The sequence below is a fragment of the Nanorana parkeri genome, unplaced genomic scaffold, assembly GCF_000935625.1.
Source record: "Nanorana parkeri isolate BGI_ZX_2015 unplaced genomic scaffold, ASM93562v1 scaffold775, whole genome shotgun sequence".
Lineage (NCBI taxonomy): Eukaryota > Metazoa > Chordata > Amphibia > Anura > Dicroglossidae > Nanorana > Nanorana parkeri.
The window spans coordinates 12,179-33,904 of record NW_017307043.1 but is presented as its reverse complement, the minus strand read 5'-3'; the positions used below and the strand labels follow the sequence as shown (position 1 = coordinate 33,904).

The following is a 21,726-nucleotide window of genomic DNA, read 5'->3' as shown; positions in this document are numbered from 1 at the left end:
ATGTGCTGTTCATAATTCAGCATATGTAGTAGCATACAGAGCAGAACAAACTGATGATCGAGAACAATAGTTGCATTTTTACCAGTCTGTATACTGATCCTTGTTTGTCAGATATGCAAGGGCTTTTAATAGTTGTAACTTTACATTCTGTATGCATTTTTTAAGAACAAGGGTACGTAGACTCATACATTTGAAGCAGTTTGTATTTTCCTGTATCCTTTCCTTCTGGAGTCTTTTATACTACTGCTGCTGCCAGCCTCTGCTATGATTATCTACACAACACAGCTCTTAATTCTATTTAGGGTCCATTTTACCACATTTAACTACTATTATTGTTTATTATCCTTGTTTTTTTTAAATATATTATAAAGTAAATTGTTTTGTTTCTTCTATTGTGTTTACCCTTTTTGTTTTCAAGGTACAAGGTCATTTTCACTTTGCAAGGCAATTTTCCCTTAGCTTAGTGAATGAGGTGAAGCTCTGCTGACTTCCATCTTCTAATCATGTACATGCAATAATACTGTTTTTTTCTTCCTTGCACATAATTGGGTATTTTTTGCAAAGTGAATCTTAACTTAACTAAAAGTGAAAAATACTTAAGTGGAAATCCGCCTGGCCTTTGGTTCCATGATAATTTGCAGAGCAGGTCAAATCTGATATGGTTATTCACAAAGCTGCCGAAGGCAGCTGAGTGAATAACCGAGCCTTAGTGAAGTGTGCCAAACAACGGTCGGCTATTCACTACGGCTCATTTCAGCCCTAAACCGGCTGCCTTTGGTTGCACTTCAGTCAGCCAAACATGCTCTGCATGTTTGGCTGAGCCGAAGTGCAGAAGGACTTCGACTCAGCTGATCCAACATCTGGATCGATTGAGCCGAAGCTCCGGCAGCTCACTTGCTGCTGTTCACCCCTATTCACATAGGGGCCGAACGACAGTGAGTGGATAGACGAATGCCACCGAGCGGCATTCGGCATGGCTATTCTGCTCGGTCTCTCCATGGCACCGAGCTGAATACAAAACAGTGACAAAAATAGAAAAAAAAAAAGGTTGCAAACATATTTAAAAAAATTTAAATAACGATTACATTAAAAAAAAATAAAGGTTTTTTAAAAAGTAAAAAAACAATAAAACCCACCCCAAAAACAATTGTGCGAAGCTAGCAGTGACAGCTAGCTCCGCCCAACTGTTTCCTATTGGCCAGCAACTGCTAGAGTCCCGGCCAATGAATAACAACTGGGCAGAACCAGACGTGATGTCAAGGCCGGCTCCGCCCAGTTGTTATTGTTTAAAATCAGATCAGCGTCCCAGGTCATTTGGGCATGCTGATCTGTCATTACAACTGGGCAGAGCCAGTTGTGAGATCACGGCTGGCTTCGCCCAGCTGTCATTTGCGGGGCTTACGACTGGCTTACATATACCTTCGGCTTAGCTGAGCCTCTCCGCCGCCTTTGGCAGCTGTACAGGCTATAGTGAATAGCCCGTACAGCAACCCTTTGGTTCGACTGAACCAAAGGGCTCTGGTGGCCGAAGGATCAGTCAAAGCTACGGCTGGATCCTTCGGCTCCTTTGTGAATAGCCCCCATACTATTCTTAGTAGTAGTAAAATTAGAACTCTAGATGACAATTGCAGCAGTATTTTGTTATCCCTGGAGAGGATGTCATAGATCCAATACCAAAGGGTCCAAAGGTTGTATAAAAACGTGTTTTATTATGCTAACTATCCTGAGAACATCAATATTTCCATCTGACAAGTTTTCACAATCTGACAAATAGCATATTATTTAGCAGAATGAAATTATGTTTTGTTAGGCACCAAATATGATATAGGTCTTATGTATATTTCTCTTGGTCTAATGTGTCTATTTAGCTTTTTAGACCTTGTAATTAAGGTATGTTCAGTGTCTAACTGGTATCTTCCTATACATTGATATAAACACTCCTCATAAAATGAACTCCATTAAAGTAATTGTGGAGATTTTGTGAAGCCTAACTCTGTGCAGTTCAGCTTTAGTTCAGTGTAGGTCATCATCTACTGTCTGGTAGATGCGTATTCTGTGACATATATGACTAAGCTGTTTACTACATGGCCCCATTATAAGTCTTTTGAAGACCCTGCTAGGGGAGGTTTATGACATATCTACACTCTTTCTTAGCTGGCCTCTGTGATGTAAAACTTCACTTGTCAAGTGTCATAATTACCATAAACACAAAACCAAATTAATATAGCAACATTAAACTGTCAGTGATTTGTAAGAAAAGAAAAAAAACTCTTTGGTAGTTTTGGATAGAAAATATAGTTGTAGATAGATAGATAGATAGATAGATAGATAGATAGATAGATAAAATTAGCCTTTGCAATACCATAAAATCTATCATGCTTCATAATGCGCAACTTAAGCACTCGAAGACCGCGGCGTTTCAGCCCCTTCCTGGCCAGGCCATTTTTCAGTGTTCAGCGCTGCGGTACTTTGGCTGACGTTTATTCCGTCATGCAACGCTGTACTGAAATGAATTTTATACCATTTTTGGGGACAGATAGAGCTTTTTTTTGGTGGTATTTAATCACCGCAGGGGTTTTTATTTTTTACTATATAACAAAAAAAGTACCCTAAATTTTTTTTTAAAAACATGTTTCCCTATAAAATGTTATGAAACATTTATTTTCACCCCAATTTTTTGGTATACTATAAAAGACGGGGTCATGTCGGGTAAATAGACACTAAATATGTCAACCTTTAAAATTGCGCGCGCCCGCGAAATCGCAGAAAACGACCGCAACCAAAATTGGCCATAGGCGACACTTTAAACATTTTTACAGCTCATCAGTTTAGTGTTATCAGTGATTGATGGCCCTAAAATTATTGCTCTCACTCCGACGTTTGCGGCGATATGTAACATGTGCTGCATAATAGGTGCAATCGTCGTTTTTGTACATAGGCGCACCCGACGCATGTTTGCATGTGTATGTGGGGGGGCGGGGGACTTTAAAACATTTTATATGTAATTTTTTATTATTATTATTTGTGGATATTTCTTTTAGCTTCTTTATTTTTTTTTAATGCTGTCATTTTTTTTATTTTTTTACTTTTTTTAGACAACTTTATTGCTATAACATAGGGGATTAAGAAATCCCCTACGTAATAGCCAGTTCACCAAACAGGTCCTCTTTATGGAGATCTCCAAGACCTCTGATGTCACCTAGGGACCCCCACAGAAGCTGATGAAGCAGAGATCTGCTTCATCAGCTTCTCTCCGGTGTTCTGCACCAGAGAGTGACACTGAATGCAGGAAGTGATGTAATATACATCACTTCCTGCATTCGGGGACAGGAAGAGAGATCAAAGGGAAATCGAGTAATGAGTGCTGAGTGCCGCACACGAGAGGGGGGAGGGGCAGGACATCTTAAGACGCCCTCCCGCTCCTAGCAGACGTCCGTCCGGCCGTTCACAAACGGCCATGGACGGAAGGTGGTTAAGTGAGACAGCCACTTCACTTTCAGTCCAAATGATCCTTAGGTAATATGGGCATTCTGTATACCTATGTAATGGATGTATTTGCTGCAACCTGGATATTACAAACCAGGAGCATGTTTAGAGCATCATGGATAATGTATCCCCCTTCAATCACCTGCCTTTGAAATAAACAGTGTCCAGGTCTATGTGACAACAAAAGGGGTCTCCAGCACTCGCCTGACCCACATTTCTATTAATGGGCCCCTAAGTATAAGAGGGCCCATGTGTAGCTGCACAGTCCTTACAAATCTGCCTACTCCTGCTATCAGGTACTTATATACTGTACATGAGGTCAAAATCTGTTTAAATATACTTGACACATAATATGTTTTAACTCACGGATCGGAACTAATAAGCATCAATGTGAAAGGGGCATAAAAACGCTGCCTGACTGATTACAAGATTGAAGACATGTGTGATAGTAATTCCAGAAAATAGTTTGAAGTATCACTGATCACATGATCCCATTATTTATAATCTGTTCCAGGGGTACCAACAATCTATCCAGACCATTTTAGAATTTATTTTTTTTAACAATAAGCAATACTTTGTAACAGTAAGCAATAATGTATCTCTTTTCACACTTTCCTTGCTTTAGGATCACACTTGCCGCGCACTTGAATGTGTGATGCATTTAGGTGCATTTTGCCACATTTGCGACATGCCACCATAGGGCAGCCTATTAATTTCAATGGGCTGCCTTATGCACAAAAAACACATTTACGCATGTTTGTTGTCTGTTAACACACATGCCAAGATGCACATTTTTGCTTGCCGCATTATTAACAAATAATGGGACTGCTATTGTGACATGCACTTCTTGCATGTTGCATAAACACATGCAATTCATGCATGTGGCAAGTGCAAATGGAGTCTTACTCTATGATATACAAGGCATGCGCGGCCATCTGATTCACACTTGCCGGCGGTCATCTTGGTGATGGACGCTGACAGAGAGAGGAGGGGACATTCATCCGGGCGAGGTATGCCGCGGGGTCCCCTCCTCTCTCTTGACACTGTCGGGCTCTCGGTCCACGACCGAGTGCCTGACTTTTTAGAGGGGGTGACACCAAAATGACTGTCAGTCATTTTGGTGTCACCCCTGCAATGGTGTCACCTGGGTGTTGGCCGCACCCCCCTTGTGACGCCACTGCATGCAGGTATATATGAGATAATTGCTTTTAATTGCATCACTTTTCAGAAGGAATGAAGCATTGTTTTTGTAAGACTTCCTATATAGTGATTTCCTTCAACATCCAGTATGAATGTTTTTCTTTGTATAGCTACAATGTTGTTTATGTGTAACATGATGACTGAAAGAACCAAAGCAGTGACTGCAATCATGAATGAACATCCACAGGAAACATACAACTCATTTTAAACGTTGGTGGCAATGATTAATGCCTTATGTGCCTCCCTGAGTTTCTCTGATTCTGGCCTACGCACAAGGGTGGCTAATGTAGATGTTTTGTTTTTTTCTTCTTGCATTTTCTACATAACAAACTAATTCAAAGCATCCTAATGAAAGCAGAGAAAAACAAAAGGCCATTATCTAATTAATGTAATTTCTCTAAGCACAACATCACCAATCTAGAGATATAAATAAAGGGCTCAGCTATTAGCAAAATCTAGCAGATGTATTTTTTTAATGTTTGAACATAATTCTTCTTTAGAGGATTATGTATAATTTAATTTCTGGCAAATTTATTATACTGCAATTTCAATTTTATGTTGTGCTAATCCGTTCAATCTTGCAATAGTCAGTACAATTATTTCCATTCCACTATAACTCAGAAGTCATTTGAAAGCTTCAAGAGTGTTGAAAACTACATCAGTGGAAAGAAAATATTTTATAGTGTAGATGTTTGACACTTGAGATATAACTCTTTAAAGGGAATGTTGGAATGCATGATGAAATCTGGTGGCTTTGCTACCTGGGGATTCAAGTACTGAGATTTTGCAATAGTCCCTTACTACCCCTACACACATTTGAGTTTAGAGCCCCTGAGAACCTAACACCCTTTATGAAAGAAATATAGAGACTACCACTGCTGGCTTTCCATTCTGCAAATGCTAGTAGCCGTATAAATACACAAGTGCAAATTCACATGTATTCTGTCATGCTGACCTTTTTACTTATATACTGTGAGTCCCTAACATACAGCAACTATGCAGATAAGGACTCCATTTTCTGATCTGCATACTTGCCATGCCAGAGCATTTTCAAAATGGCAGACCTAATATTTCTCTTAGTAAAAGTTTACACATAAAAAGTATGCTCACACTTGGTAATGAAATCAGTCCTTTCTCTTTATTCCTGCCCAGTTATCCAATTCTTTGGAGGAATAGTGGCCATAAAACATTTCTTTGCATGCAAATGATTCATACAGACACATCATAGAGAGGCCATAAATTACTTTTTTTTTCAATTAGTTAATTACTTAATTTAGTTATGTTCTTTAAGAAAAACTGTACAAAGCCCAATATTTGCAACTGATACAGTTGATTCAGCAGGGCTTATATCAACTGGACTGAATAGCAGTTACATCTTCAGCAACTATTAGCACATGCAAGCACTAAATGTGCAGAGTATTGCACGTGGGGACTTCCTGCCCAGGTACAAGTAATTTCAAACATTTTATGAATGATGATGAGCAACTTTGAGCTGTTAAAGTATTTGTTACTTCATTGGTGCCAATTCAGACTATGATTTGGATAAAGGTGCACTGAGTTAAGTCAGCCTATCCACGTTGTAAGGGCTTGCAGTGCACCTGATTGACGTTATACTACTTGACTGTTTTTTTTAACTTGTGCACAAAACACATGCAATGTGTGGGGATGTGCTGCAGTACAGGTGCATCGAAATATTGAGTTGGGGTGCCATTCAAAATGACCACACCTTACTGCAAAGCAAAGATGTGAATGGGCCCTCAAAACTGTAAAGAATATTTGAAAAATGTGTTAAGTTGCTCAGCAATCACTCCACTTTTACTCATTTTGCACATGTGCACCACATAAATTATGATGGGTCACAGATGTAACAAATAGAAACCAATCACGATTTATCTTTTACTAATTAGACTTACATGTAAATCTGTTTTATTGCTAGGGGGCACTCACTTTACAGTGCTTTATTAAAACAAGGGTACACAATAGTGCACGTATCCTTATTTTTCCTCCCTCAAAATGATACATGCAAATAATACTTACCTATCTGAACTTAATGGATCTGTACTCTGTGTGTGTGTGTGTGTAGGGGGAAGGGGGGGGGGGGGAACCTTTCTTTTATATATGTGTGAGTTGGTATAGTTATTGCACTTGATTCTGATCCCTGTAGCCCTGATTTCTGGATACTTAAAGAGGACCTTTAGAGCTTGGAGCGGTGACTACTTTATAACACACACAGGGACCATGGGGAACAGAAGTAGCTACCCTCCAGAAGAAAGGACAGTGTCAGAACCAATTCAGAGATGATTTGAGGATCTACAGCTGAGTGATACACAAATAAGATACATTTTCGTTAATAGTGAAGGTACTGGAATGCTTTTTTGAGGTTTAGCTTCTGAGTTTAGAGTCATTTTAATTATTACAGCCATAAAATATCTGGTTATCCCGCAGGTCCCCTTGGGAATAAACTCCTTATTGTTTGCAACTGACCACATTAGTCAGGGAAGCAGACCCATCTGAGCATAGTCAGTTTGCACCTATTCATCTCACATGGAAGATGCCTTTAGTCCTGTATTCAGAATACAGCTGCAATGCGCCTAGCCAATCCTTTCCAGTGTGAGTGCAACAGCTTCTGGTAGGTATTGGTAAGGCCTGATTCACACCAGCACATTTTTTCTGCACAAACTCAAAAACCAAAACATTCTTATGTAGCTGGTTCACACCTGGTCGTCCGTACACGCGTACGTGGAACGTGACAAAAAGTACATGCACGATTTTCTGGGCAGTTGCTGCTCGTTCTGACTGTGGTTGCAGCAGCAAACGTGTGGAAAAATGTGCATCTATTAAAAATTGTGCATTTTTGTCCACGCATACGTGCTGAATTCCAAATGCAGATGTGTGAATGGAGCCTGAAGGATGTTAGTCACCCCTGTATCCAAGCAGGGTTTCCGTGGGGATAAATGTCCTCTCTCGGCTTTGTGACGTCGGCAGAAGCTGCTGAGTGTCTTTAGCATTCTCCGCCTCCAGCCCGCCGAGGTGCAGGAGAGGAAAAGGACCTAATGGTCATGTGACTGCTGTTTTTTATTAATTTTTTTATTTTTATATTTAAGGTGTTTAACTACAGCTTCAGCTTGTTTATTTCCAAGGGATATTTTAATTTGTTACCTTCACTTACACTTTAACCAATGAACATAAAATATAAATGTGACATACATGTTTGTGCGCATATTTTTTTTGCATCCAAGTTCAACAAACAGCCCAAAATGACTCCCTCACAATCATTTTTATAACACTGTATCAAATTTTCACTTTATTTTACTCTCTCTATAAACTCAGTGAGACTTGTTTATGAAGCAGACAAAAGTAAAAGGCAAAGCACATATTTTTATGTACTAATGCATCGTCTTATCCAGCAGACACACACAGTGTACTTTTTTAGTAAGCTTTCATGTTCTTCTACAAACACTACAACAAACACATTTTGCCAGCTTTTCATCTGTGGGATCACTTCCTTAAAGAACACCTGTACTATAGTATGCTGAAGTAATAAGCATAATGCTGTGAAGGATGGAGGTGGGAGTGACAACGTACTAGGCTCGAAATGTGATGAAGGTATATTGTATTACAGAAATTTCCTAGATCATCATATTTATAGCAAACCTTTGTTTTGCCAATGCAAACAATTTAATGCCTCCCTCTCAAGCAGCACAAACTCAGTTCCTTTGTTCTCCCTCCTCTCTGTTTAGTTGCTGGTTACAATGAAAATACCCAGTACTGCTGGGTATAGAGGAACATGTGACTCATGACTTTTTGGGAAGAGACTTCTGGGACCTGGGTCAGCTTTGGCTAGATTCACTTTGAGCTAGCTAAAAGGAGAGGCAGGGAAGTAAAAGAAAGGTGAGTATGTACTGCTTGGGAGAGGCAATAAAGTGAACCTGCTGCTTTGTTCTGCATGGACAAACTACAGGTTTGCGGTAAATAGAGATGAGGCTAGGCTTGATGCAAAACCAGTTCCCTTGAGTTTGCCCAAACCCGCTGAAAACTCTGACCGCCATCCCCTCATCCCGACTCAATCCGTTGTGGCAGTTGCAGTGGGGCATTCACTGTTCCTTTGTTATGTACAGCTGCAGTGCGGGGAATGCGGTGGTCAGAGTTTTTACTGGGTTTGGGTGAACTCAGGTAAACTGTGTTTATATCAAGCCCAGCCTCATCACTACCTTTAAAGCAGAAGTAAACTGCTTTGAATTTTTTTGTATGTTTGCCCTAATCTGCAAGTAGATGTTGTTGGATTGATTGTCCCAATTAGTTCTTATACCTTGGACTTCTGAAACTGATATTTTGCAATACAATTTCCCCCAAAATTATACACAAGTGGAGCATTAAGCCTACCATACACATAAATGAGAAATCAGTTTTGGTGGGCTGACACATAGCAAGCCTTTTCCAAGTTGGGACTGCACAGTCCCAATAGCTTCTATTATCTCTGAAAGGAATATCTTGCTATGGAAATCCAAGAGAAATATGGAACACAAGTGGGGAATTAAAACTACCACACATAAAACATAAATACAAAAACAGTTTTGGTGGGCTGACATATAGCAAGCCTTTCCGAGTTGGGGCTGCACAGTCCCAATAGCTTCTATTACAGTATATCTTGCTATGGGAGTCCCAGAGAAATATTTAACATAAGTGGTGAATTAAACCTACCACACATAAACGATAAATAAAAAACAGTTCTGGGGGCTGATACATAGCAAGCCTTTCCAAGCCGGGCTGCACTGTCATGGTTTAAACTTGAAGTGCAACTAAAGCCATTTTTTTTTAGTTTTGGATACAATGGAGAAGGGTTAGAACACCTGTCAGATTTGTATTGCTGTCTGTGTTTCTGTTATGGAGATTCATCCTCTCTATTTTGTCCTAGTGACCGTTATTACTGAAAGTGAAGGTACAAGAAAATCCAACATTTTCGGGTGTCACCAGAACAGGAATAGATGGGAAACCTTCCAATGGGGGCATTAGGTCTGAAGACCCTGCTGACCACCATGGATTCCCCTTTCTTTGGGGGAATTTCCTCTCACTTCCTGTTGTGACTATTGGACAGGAATTGAAGTGAAATCTCCCCAATGAGACACAGATGGCAAAAAAAGCTGACTGGGGTTATAACCAGGGTTAAAGTTTGGGCTTCAGTTCTACTTTTAGGATACTGTTTAGGAATCAGGGAATCCCAACTCCTTCCTTCTGTACATTGTAGATTTACCCATTTGTCCCCATATGACTCGTACGTTAAGCAGATGCAGGAACAAGTCTGAATTCTCCAGAGTTTACAAAATGATTAGACAACCTTGAGGTTACATTGAACAAATGCTGTGTTCACAATGAAATGTTTTACTGGGGACATTGAGGACAAATGTAAAGAAAGCACAGACAGTGATAAGAACGCGAGGCTGAACATAAAATGGTAAAGCAGTACAAATATTTTCCTCTGGCTTCATTCCAAATGAAATCAATACATATACTGTTTGTCCCATTCTAATGTTATATTAACTAATTGTACTCTCTTATAATCATAAAGTTTTTGTTTTTTTTCAAGTTCTATTACATATATTTATTTTCAGATATAAGATTTGTGACAAGCTGTTATTAGCGCTGACATTATAAAAGTTACTTGTCTCCTTCAACATGCTAACAAGTAATTCTTTGAATAAAAGCTGCTCAGCTCACATTTCTATTCCAGGGTTATAAATGCTATACAAATCAATTGCAGCATTGTTTTCCATCGAAAGGAATAAAATAAACAATTTGTTCAGAAAGGGCTGGACAGATATACAGGCTCATTAGAGTGTTTCAATGACCTTTCAGAACCCTTGCAAATTGGATTAATAGACAGCTATAACTTTTCATATTGCCACTATATTAACTAAATGTGATAACATTGTGTCGCCAACATGTTTACTGCGTAAAAGCCTAATGAAGATGAGTTCAGATTTTCCAGGGCTGCTGTGCTTTCTTTACGTATTTGACTTAACGGCAATGTGTGTTGAAAGCATATGGAAGATAAAGATGGCTTATTAGCGGAGTGAAAATCAGGAACAGTATTGCACATGGCATCATTAAAACTTTTTAACAACTACAATATTAGCACAGCAATTTCAGATGTATACAAGTGTAGAAAAATGAGGGCAGATACAAACAGGCATATACTAAATCCAAGCACAATTTGACCAAACCAAACTGATATTCCCATTGTGGGAAGTAGGTAGCAATTCAGTTATCCCCCTCCTTTATTTTTCTGCAGCCCACCTGTAAAGGGTGGGTCTGCTGTGTTCCTCCCATAGCTCTGCTCTCTGAGAAACACAGTGATAAGGTCACTGCTACTTCTACAAGGTAAAAACTGAGTTTCCATTTAACTACATTTCAGGTACATCAAATTAAAAGGTGTGCAAAGTCTTACAGTTTTTTTTTCTTTCTAATGCAGTCACATCCTTAGTAGAAAAACTTCTACTGCTGCTGAGTGGGTATGCAGAAGTCGAACATGCTGCAGAGTCAGATCCAGAGATCTCCAATCATTGGATAATATGAGCTTTGCTGATTTTAAAGTTAGTGGACCTCTGCATATAGATCACTGCTTCCCCAGCAGAAAAAGAATGGATCCCACCATTCAACTGCTGGCATTGGACAAGATTTTCTACTCAGACTGTAGATGTTTGAGAAAACAAACTGTCAGATCCAGAATACCTTTTGTTTGGATGCATATATATAGCTATTTAGTAATTTAAAAATAAATAAATAGGTAGGGGGCATGGGGGTCTTAAAACTTGAAATTTTGGTTTTGAGAAAAGTTCCCAGCTCCACTCAACTAATTTAGCTAATAGCCATTTTTGGGTCCCACTTTTACTTGGAGTTCTTCTTTATTTTACATTATGGAGAATGGGATAAAAGAAGTTAGAGTCTGCACTGAACAGATGCTGTAGTCTCCAATACATGCAAGACACTAGTGAGCGATACAGCCCACCAAAGTCCACTAGTAACCAAAATATGACTTAAAGTAAGCATCGGGGCAAAATAGAAATAAAAACATGCAATACACTTCTGCAATACATGTACATTCCCCCATGTTTTATCCCCGTGAGTAAAGAACAATAGCTGTTTATCTGCCAGAAATCTATTTATAAAGTATTAGCAGGGCTGTGCGCCCTGAGAATATCTGTTAATGTTCACTCTGTGTTTTTAAGTTCTTTCTTTACAAGGAAAGGTATTTTCAAATGTTTTTTTTGTAATATCACTTTATGGGCACTAGATGGAGCCGAGGAGCATAAAAATTAAATATATATTTCCGATTTTCATTTAGCTACATCCAATGACCATAATGCAATATTACATTTAAAACATTTAAATTAATTGTTCATTACACTTGTGAAGAAAAAAATATGAAAGAATGCTCGTTTTGGCATATATTGACACAGAGCAAACTTTTACAGATATACACAGAGTGAACAGCCCTATAAATTGTCTATAAATAAACCTCTTTGCTTTTACCCTTTAATACATTGATCGAACAAAAACTTTGGTTGTTCGTATTTGTTCGTTTTAAACTTGATGTTTTTAATAAAGCCTTGAAAAATATTACACAATGAAAGGCTTTTTTCTTCCATGAAACGGGGAGACATATCCTTCACTGAAGAGCACAACTGAGCAGTTTCCGGCTGCTTGTCACAGCCACTACTCACGAGCACAACGAGACGGTGGATGGATGCTTCAGCCCTGGGAGCTTCTGTTTGAGCGTTTTCCGGCTGCTTATCACAGCCACTACTCACGGTGAGTGCACCTTTTGAGGGTAATTTTAGGGTTTATGATATTCAACACATTATATGTTGCGGGCGCTGCATAATTTGTAAGTTATAGGTTTTTAAATAACATATCATATTCAGTCACAACATATAATTTTTCAGTCCTAAGAATAACTAACGATGTACACTGTGCAGTATTTTGTTTGAACTAAGCATAATTGTCATTCACTTATATGGTAAAACCCTGACTGGCTGCTACTGGTTGGTTACTGTATTTTGCATAGTAATTGCATTTTGTACTACTTTATTGAATACGTTTGTAGATAGACGTTGACTATATTTTAAAAGGTTCACATAAAAGTTACACAGTCACTTGATAAAAAGACTACTGAGATGGGATTCTGATTGTCATCAGATATCAACCATTGCAAGGATGAAACAACAATCTGCTCTACAGTGTCTAGTATGTTTAGAACAGATGCTCTCAGCTTTGTAGGATACTTTTGGCCAAGTGATCTATAGTATCAGGGATATTCAAAAAAGCCTCTGTCTGCAGCCCAGTGATGGTTATGTCGGTTTATACTCTTCTATGGCTACCTTAAGGGAGAGGGTGTCTGCTCAGACCATATAGTACCCTAAGACCTACTGATCAGCCAATGATCCCTACGGATCATTGGCTGGCCTATGGATGTCTTTCAAGCATGCTTACTTGTAATCCTATTTTGAAGAAAGTGAACACAGCAGGACAGTTTTGTGCAAATTATCCCTACTGAATTCTGCCAGCTTTTGATAAATTTCATTTTAACTTTATTTTGTATTATTTGTGTAAGTAAAATTAAAACAATGCTCAATGCCTTTGCCGAAGCCAGTTTAAAATGTGTGGTACTTTGGGTTGTTCTTCCACAAGCATGTGGACCCACCGCTATGTTTATACCAGTCAATATCCAATTGACAACCAGATGGGCATTTTAAAGCAGAATCTCAAGAAAAATGCACGCCCCTAAAGTACCACAAGGTGCCAATGGGCAGCTATTCTGTATCACTAGTGCCCCTTGAGGGAGATTGTGCTAGTGGGTAATATTGACTTTTCCTGTGGCAGATGCACAGGTTTAAGTTGTGCACACCTGTGCCCATAACACAGAGAGACAACAGGCAAGCTCCAGAGCAGATCTGAGGGGGAACTGTATGCACACATCATGTCAGGCTCAGCTCTTTGTAGATACAAAGGCCGTTTTCAGCGAAAGAGTACAAAGCAGGATGACCAGATGTTATTAAAATTCCAGGACAGTCCGCAGTATCTGGGACCATTGTGAAGTGTGCCCTACACTGCAATTTCCGGGGAAATATTTCCTCCACCCTTTTCCTTTGTTCTCCTCTCAGTTTTCTGGTTTCTGCTAATATTCATAGGTAAGGATTGTCTATTTCTATTGTTCTTTTTAAATATCCTATTTTAGGTTGATCTTTTAGTGCTTCAATATCAGGGATTTAAATAAGGGTAAGTTTTTAAAATGTGATGCCATTTCTTAGTGGGCACTTTCTATTTAAACATTGTATGTTATAGTTAGGAGTTACTTTTCTGCAGCACATATTACATATGTAGACATATACATACACTGTGTATGTGTTTAAGATCCAATACCTTGCACTGTATAGTCTTATTTCTCTACTCTACGACTAAGGCTGTCTCTAGGGTGAAACGCATCAACAGGGGGAAGTCACAGACAGGGGTTCTAGTACATCTGCAACAATAAAGTTTTATATAAATGCTAATACTGTATTATTAGTGTGTGCCCAGTCTTTGTGATTCAATATGCACTCAACAACTGAGAAAATCAGCAAAATAATTTTAGAACAAGACTCTGCTACAAAAATACAGACATGGTTGTCAGAATTCTTAAATCAAAGTATAATCTGGAAAAACTAAATTGATTGGATAAAAAGGAAAGCAAGATGAATTACTTAAGGATATCGACTTGTTTTTTTTAACTTACAGCTGAAGATATTTTTAGAAATGAACAGGCTGGAATCTTTTTTGTAAGGAAAACTCCAAAAAACAGGATATGTCATTAGCAAATGTTTACCACCAAATGAAATGCAAGTGGAGTTTTTACAAAAAGCAATACAATATTAATTTTTGAACTTCTCATATTTGCTACCCTTTGTTCTTCTAAATATACAACTGTACACATTTTGTACTGTCTATTTGATCCGTGCAAAATCACCTGTTGATCCAGCCAGAAATCCAGTTTGCTCTTATGTTCCAGTTCACCACTGTAAATTAAAAAACATCTCCCAATGTAGTGGAGATGAGGAGAGGGGGAAGTGTTTGCAGTTCTAACACACCGAGGGTGACAACACTGCTTCTCCATAAATACAGTACAATATGTCATCCTAGGACAGGAAGTATGTGACTGGCAAGTAAAAAAAAAAAGGAAAAGCCACCAAATCTGAGGACTGGTTAGTTGCCATACATTATAATTATTTTTTTTACATTTTGTTTGTTTAGAAATGGTTTAACAAAGACTTGGAACATTACATTTAAGTGATGCCTGGAGATGTATCCATCAGGATGAAGAATAATTTACATATTGATTCTCTCAGGGACATTACATCTGTCACAAAGCAGGTTGCTAACCCAATCAAGTATACAGGAGGTTGTGAAAGTTCTGTATTTTTGACATGGATCAGCAGCTCCTGCCAGCAGGATCTTGGCACTGTTTGGTTTCAACATGAAACCTACTGTCTTACAGCAAAGAGATCCCCAGTACAGACATAAAATAAGTATGATGCAGAGGCGGTGACTTTATGCTAGGGATTAATTTAGGGGTTAAGTTATGTTAATGGTATGCTCAGGAGTTGGAGGGTTAAGGTTAGGTGTTAGGGGGTAGTGAGACAAGGGTGCACTTCGAGGGTTATGTTAAATGTTAGGGATAGGGTGAGTTTTTACACTTATTGGGTTGCTTAGACTGCCTGCCCTGCAAGTCTTATACTCACTTGTCCCCAATCTACTGAGATTTTGGCTTGTAAATGGGGTAGCTTAACAGATAAGTGTTGGAGTAAAGTAAGGGCTTGTTCCAGAGGATGATTAGCTTTAAGCATGGTTACAACTTAAACATGATAATACTGTAAAAGGGTCCTTCAAAGGATTGTGTCTCTTTAGAGACATTTAAGCAACAGCTACATTTCCTCTTTCGCCATTGTAAAATTTCCTTACAAATGGATGACAAGGGGAAGCACAACAACTTCTGCCATTTTCTCCCAGGTTAAATTAAGATGTTCCCAAATAAAGAAGAGAAAGTAGCTAGCATGCACAGCAAAGGATAGAGTGCACCTTAAATTGAACCAGTGTTTTCCCTATGCAGGGCAAAGCAAAAGGTTTACTTTATAACCCCCAGGATCAAATATTTACCTTCCATTTGCTTCCCTGCCCAGCCATAGTAAATGAGGAAAGATTTTCAGCAGAAGCTTACACAGGGCTGACTATCTCCCCTTCCTCATATTACAGAACTGAGCCAAGTACTAACACTATCACATGGTTTAAGTCAAATGCTCCTCCCAAACCCCCAAGCAAAAGGCATTTTCATTGATCCTGGATACTGAATGGATTGGCAGGGAAGCAAGGAAAAGGAGAGTATGTGTATCTGGGGGAACGAGCAAATGATTTATACTCTTGCCTGTCTAGTCCTGAGATTTACAGAGTACAGTCAGAGAGCACAGCCAGGCTGCTGACCTGACTTTTTTTCTGCAGATATTGAGTACAGCTGGGTTACCTCCCTGCCCTCAGCCAGTGATTGGATAATGAAGAAACTTAGCACATTTATGAGTAGGGGTGAGTTAATCTGAGATTTCTGTTTCCTGAAACTTAGTTGAATAATCATGACATTTTGTAATTTGGCTAAATGCACTGATGTCAATGTGAAAGTTAAAATGAATGTGGTTTTTAGGGTGTAATCAGTTTTAAATTGCTTCCGAAGGTTAGGGGTTTATCTTTCAACTATCCTGGACCTGTTCTTGGGACCCTCATGAGCTGTAAACATGATGTTACATATTATATACTAACAGGGGTATTGTAACGACTGCCCTTTTGTTGCGCGCATTTTGGAATGATAGCCATTTTGTTGTATGTGTATTGTAATGACTGCTCATGCATTGTCACAATTGGCCATTAGTTTCCCACATTTTGTAATGACTGTTTGTTGCACATGAATCATCACCTTTGTCTGTTTCTTGCCTGTAAATTGTCATGCTTGCCCTTTTCTTGCATACTGGGCCCAAGCATTAATGCAATTTAACGTTTGTTTATAACAACTGGACACTTGATATTGTCATGACTGCCTGTTTGGTGCTCACGTATTGTCATTATTACCTGGTTGTTGTTGTTGGTGTTTTGTTATGTTAACCTATTTTCTGCCCAAATATTGTCATGATTGGCTGCTTAATGCAAGTATGTTGCCGCAATTGCTTGTTTGCCTGCATTTGTGACTATTCCCCATTTGTAGCCATGTATTGTCATTTAGATTGTCATTGGATTTGCCTACATTTTGTGAAGTCAGATCTATTTGTTTAAAGGATCATGTAATGTACCTGCCACTATAAAACCACACCTAGCTTATTCCATCTTTCCAACGATGTTTGTAGTTCGCTTCTAATAAACCTTTTAATTTGCTGCAGTATTCACTGCACTGATTAGTTGTTAGGGGTGGTTTGGGGGAGGGGCATTTTACAAGCACATATCACCTAAACGGCACATCATGATGATATTATCATCATGATAATATCCCACCTCAACCTAACCACTGAACCATCACGTTCTCAAACAATTCATCCCCTCACAGCTACCTCCTCATATATCACTTGTCCCTCTCTTTTAGATTGTAAGCCGTCACGGGCAGGGACCTCCTTACCATCTGCTCTTGAATTGTATTGTGATTGTAATGTCTTCCTTATATTGTAAAGCGCTGCACAAACTGTTGGCGCTAAATAAATCCTGTATAATAATAATAATATTAGAGGCTAATTTCAATAGAATTTGAATGAAAGTGAACTTGTTATTTTGCAGTGAAATTAATTTTTGCTGCAATCACTCTTCCTATCCTACCAATGAGTGTTTATTTCTGTTCAGTCTGCTCTCTCCACCTTTCAGCATGTCCTATGTCATCGCATTGTAACAACTGGAACCATGTGCTACCTTTTACCTGGTAGGTAAGAACTTATAGCAGAACTAAACCCATTGATTTAACTGTTTCCTAAAAGAGTTACATTCAAAGCATGCTTCTGGTGATAGCGATCACAGTTGCCAGTGTGCATGTGTCAGCTCTCAACTGCACCTTCAAGCCTTGAAATGACTAGAGTTAGAGTTAGTCACATGTGCAGCACCATGACAACTGCATATCTAAGTAAGCTGGAAGTTCTGATCAATCAAAGCTCCAATACTTCCAGGTAGTGTAAGAACTTGCTTGCTCCCTCCCACCACCCCCACATTCTTATCAGCCCATCACTATGATGAGCTGCCAATTTGGCCAGTGGTGTTTGAAGTAGAAGGCGGGAGGCAAGTTCCATCACTACCAGAAAGTGTCAGAGATTTGCTCATTCTGGACTGCTCAATATTCAGCCATTGCAGAGGAGAATCAGAATACCTTATCTTTATTCCTGCTAGTAGATTTCTTTTTTATGAAGTGATCAAATCTTTGAAAGAAAAAAATTACTGATTATTAAAGGTTTCTGAAAACATGCAAAGTTGGTGCTTATATCTCTGCTCTGAAACACAAACATTTTAATCACGTACTTTTAAATGTGTTTTTATATGATGACAAGCAGCAGATTTTAGGCATGAGGTGGGGATGTTCTTGTACAAGTTATAAAATATGTTTTCCAAGGGGGAAAATTGTGTGTGTACCCTGGATGTAAAATACATCTTTAACCTCAAAAACACGGCAAATTCATAAGAAATGTATCTCTGAAATTATTAGAAGAGAGCATGGGTAATTTAAAATGCAGGAAAGCATGTCACTAAAATGTAAATGGTCCTTTTTGAAGGTTAATATCTTCATGCAGTGTTTACTTTAACCATCAACTACACATTAGATTTGAATTTCTTCTTGTAATTCTTGTAATTCCTTATTAATAATTTATTTGCTGCAAAACATATCATGGGTTGCATATAGCAATGAAAAACTCAAAAGCAGGTATACCTTGGAGGCAGCCCAATTCTCCTTAAAGGTGCAAGAACACACCAGAAGCCTAGAGTTACTCAATAACAGATAAATACCTCTAGTGTCTATCTGTATAAACACGACAAGCAAAATAAAAATGGCATCTACACATGGCAGTACAGTGGCTTAGTGGTCAGTACCTCTGCCTAGCAGCTAAGGCTGTAACTAATGATTATTTGTATAACTGATTAGTTGGCTAATAATTTTTTTTCGATTAATCGGATAATAAATAATGAAATACCATCTTTTATTTAAAATTAAATACATAAATGGAATGTTACAAACATGAAGTTTACTTCAGAATAAAACTGGCCTGAGAATTATTGCTTTCACTCTGTCGCACACGGCGATACCTGACATGTGTATCATTATTATTATTATACAGGATTTATATACAGCCAGCAGTTTGCACAGCGCTTTACAATATAAGGAAGACATTACAGATACAATACATTTCAAGGCAAGATAGTAAGGAGGGCCCTACCCATGAAAGCTTACAATCTAAAAGGGAGGGGCAAGTGAAACATATGGAGGTAGCTGTGTGGGGATGAATTGTTTGAGAACGTGATAGTTCACTGGTTAGTTTGAGGCTGGATAGGCTTACCTGAAGAGATGAGTCTTAAGGGATCGCCTAAAGGCAGTCAGAGGGGGAGATAGACAGACAGGTTGGGGTAAGGAGTTCCAGAGGAATGGAGAGACTGGGAGGAGTTGAAGAGGGAGCTAAAGAGCAGGAAGTCTTTGGAAGAGCGGAGGGGGCGGTCAGGGTGATACTTTGAGACAAGGTTGGAGATATAGCTGGGGGCAGAGTTGTGGATGGCTTTGTAAGTGGTTGTTAATATTTTAAATGTTATCCTTTATCCTTTTATCCCCTGCAGGGATTGGCAGAGGGGGGTTGCAGAAACTGCGTGGTTGGTTAGGTAAATGAGTCTATCAGCAGCATTCATAATAGACTGAAGAGGGATAGCTTGTGTAGAGGTAGGCCAATGGTCAGGGAGTTGCAATAGTCAAGACGAGAGATAACAAGTGAGTGGATGAGTAGCTTTGTGGTTTCATTGGTGAGGAAGGTGCATATTTTGGAGATGTTACGAAGGTGAAGGCGGCAAGATTTGGATAGTGATTGGATGTGGGGCAGAAAGGTGAGGTCCGAGTTAAGGATGACACCTAGCACCTTGGCATGAGAGGAGGGGTGGATAGTTGTGTTATCAATCTCAATGGAAAAGTTAGGGGAAGGTGCAAGGGCAGGAGGAAATGTCATGAGCTCAGTTTTTGAAAGATTGAGTTTGAAGAAGTGTTGTGACATCCAGACGAATATGTCAGTTATCAAATAAGTGACACGCAAGGACACTGAGGAGGTGAGCTGATCAGTGGAAAGATATATTTGAGTGTCATCGAGAGATGGTATTGGAAGCCATGGGAGGTTATTAACTGACCAAGAGAGGTGGTGTAGATAGAAAAAAGAAGGGGTCCAAGGACTGAGTCTTGGGGAACCCCCACAGAAAGAGGAAGAGGAGAGGAAGAGTTAGGTGGAGTTTTTTGAGGAGCAGCAGGTTGTCAACTGAGTCAAAAGCAGCAGAAAGGTCTAATAACAACAGTGAGGATTAGCGGCCATTGTTTTTAGCCGTAAGTAAGTCATTCGTAAGTTTTAGGAAGGCGGTTTCAATGGAGTGGTGCGGACAAAAGCCGGACTTCAAGAGGTCGAGAAGGTTGTTATCAGTGCGGTGACGGTTGTAGAAAAAAGTTCTAGGCGTTTGGAGGTGAACGGGAGTAGGAAGATTGTTAAAGTTGGTGGGGTCCAGTGATTGTTTTTGGGTATTGAGGTGACCAGCGCATCTTTTAGAGGGGAGGAGAAGATGCCAGTAGAGAGGGAAAGATTTAAAATGTGAGTCAGAGAGTGTAGGATAGAGCAGGAGGTTGACCGGAGTACTGGTGAGGGAAAAGGGTCCAGGGGCCAGGTGGTGAGGCAGGTGTTAGAAAGAAGCTTTGTAACCTCCTCTGTGGGGACAGGGGCAAAAGTGGAAAGTAACAAGTGTGATGGTGGGTCTGGTACGTTAATAGGGAAAGATGACTGGACAATGGCGATCTCTTCCTGAATTGCACCTATAGTGTTTTTTAAATGAATGGCAATGTCCTGGGTTCTCCTTCAGCTCCTCCTCTGCTGATTGACAGCAGGCAGTGGGCGGGCGCATTTAATTTGAAATAGCCAATAGCAGACTGGCTATTGAAAACGCACCTGCTGAGCAGAGGAGCGCACCTGAGAGAGAGAGTTGCCTCTCGGTTCCGCTCCTCTGCTCAGTGGGTGGGTGCAATAGCCAGCCTGCAATTGGCTTTTGCAATTTGAAATAGACAGGGGTGCCATGTGGACGGGAGGGGTGAGTGATCGAGGCTGCACCCTAGGCAGCAGTGCGCCCAAGACGGCTGCCTAGTTTGCCTAGTGGCAGCAACGGCACTGAGAGTAGTGTCCATTGTAAAGCAGACATGTTGGGCCATCTGCTAAACCAAAATTAATGTGGACTGAAAGAATAAAAAGAGTCATGATTACCTTAGTTCTTTATCTATGTTTTTTAGGGGTCACCTGATTCCCCTATTGCCTCACTATCCTGGCAGTGTACAGACATATTAATAACTCGCCCTTGACTTGACGTGTGTGCAGTGGGCAGCTGACTCAACCTGGCCTGCTTTTTTCATAGAGACACAAAGCTCAGTGCTGGAAGTACTGCATAATATTTTCAGAGGGGGTTCAGATTCGTTTTGGGCTCGATGTACGCTGATCATCCCACACAAAGCAATGTGCCTTGTGAGCCCTGATTGGCTAAAGCCTTGCACCTGACCACAGGACAGGTGCATGACTTTGCCAAAATCATTGCACAGAGAACTGTGAAGCCCTGATTAGGCAAAGTCATTCACAAGGAGGGGCGGCATCAAGGGATACACTGATGTGAATAAGCCCCCCTGTCTGCACCCCCACAACCAACGTCTCAGGGCTTGTGGGGAAGAGGCCCTTGTCCCCATTTGCATGGGGACAAGGTGCTTTTCCAGGGGCGACCCTG

At 39.8% G+C, this 21,726-nt stretch overlaps 1 protein-coding gene across 2 annotated transcripts in view; it reads right to left on the bottom strand.

The window, feature by feature from the left end:
- Positions 1–21,726, bottom strand: part of HAPLN1 (hyaluronan and proteoglycan link protein 1) — a 35,424-nt gene that overhangs the window by 8,848 nt on the left and 4,850 nt on the right. The window contains exon 3 of one of the 2 annotated variants that reach the window (XM_018564730.1): positions 20,910–20,912. The exons of the other annotated variant lie outside the window; for it this stretch is intronic. Coding sequence (XP_018420232.1) covers positions 20,910–20,912 — 3 coding nt within the window. The remainder of the gene's footprint in view (positions 1–20,909; positions 20,913–21,726) is intronic. 2 annotated transcript variants of the gene reach the window in all.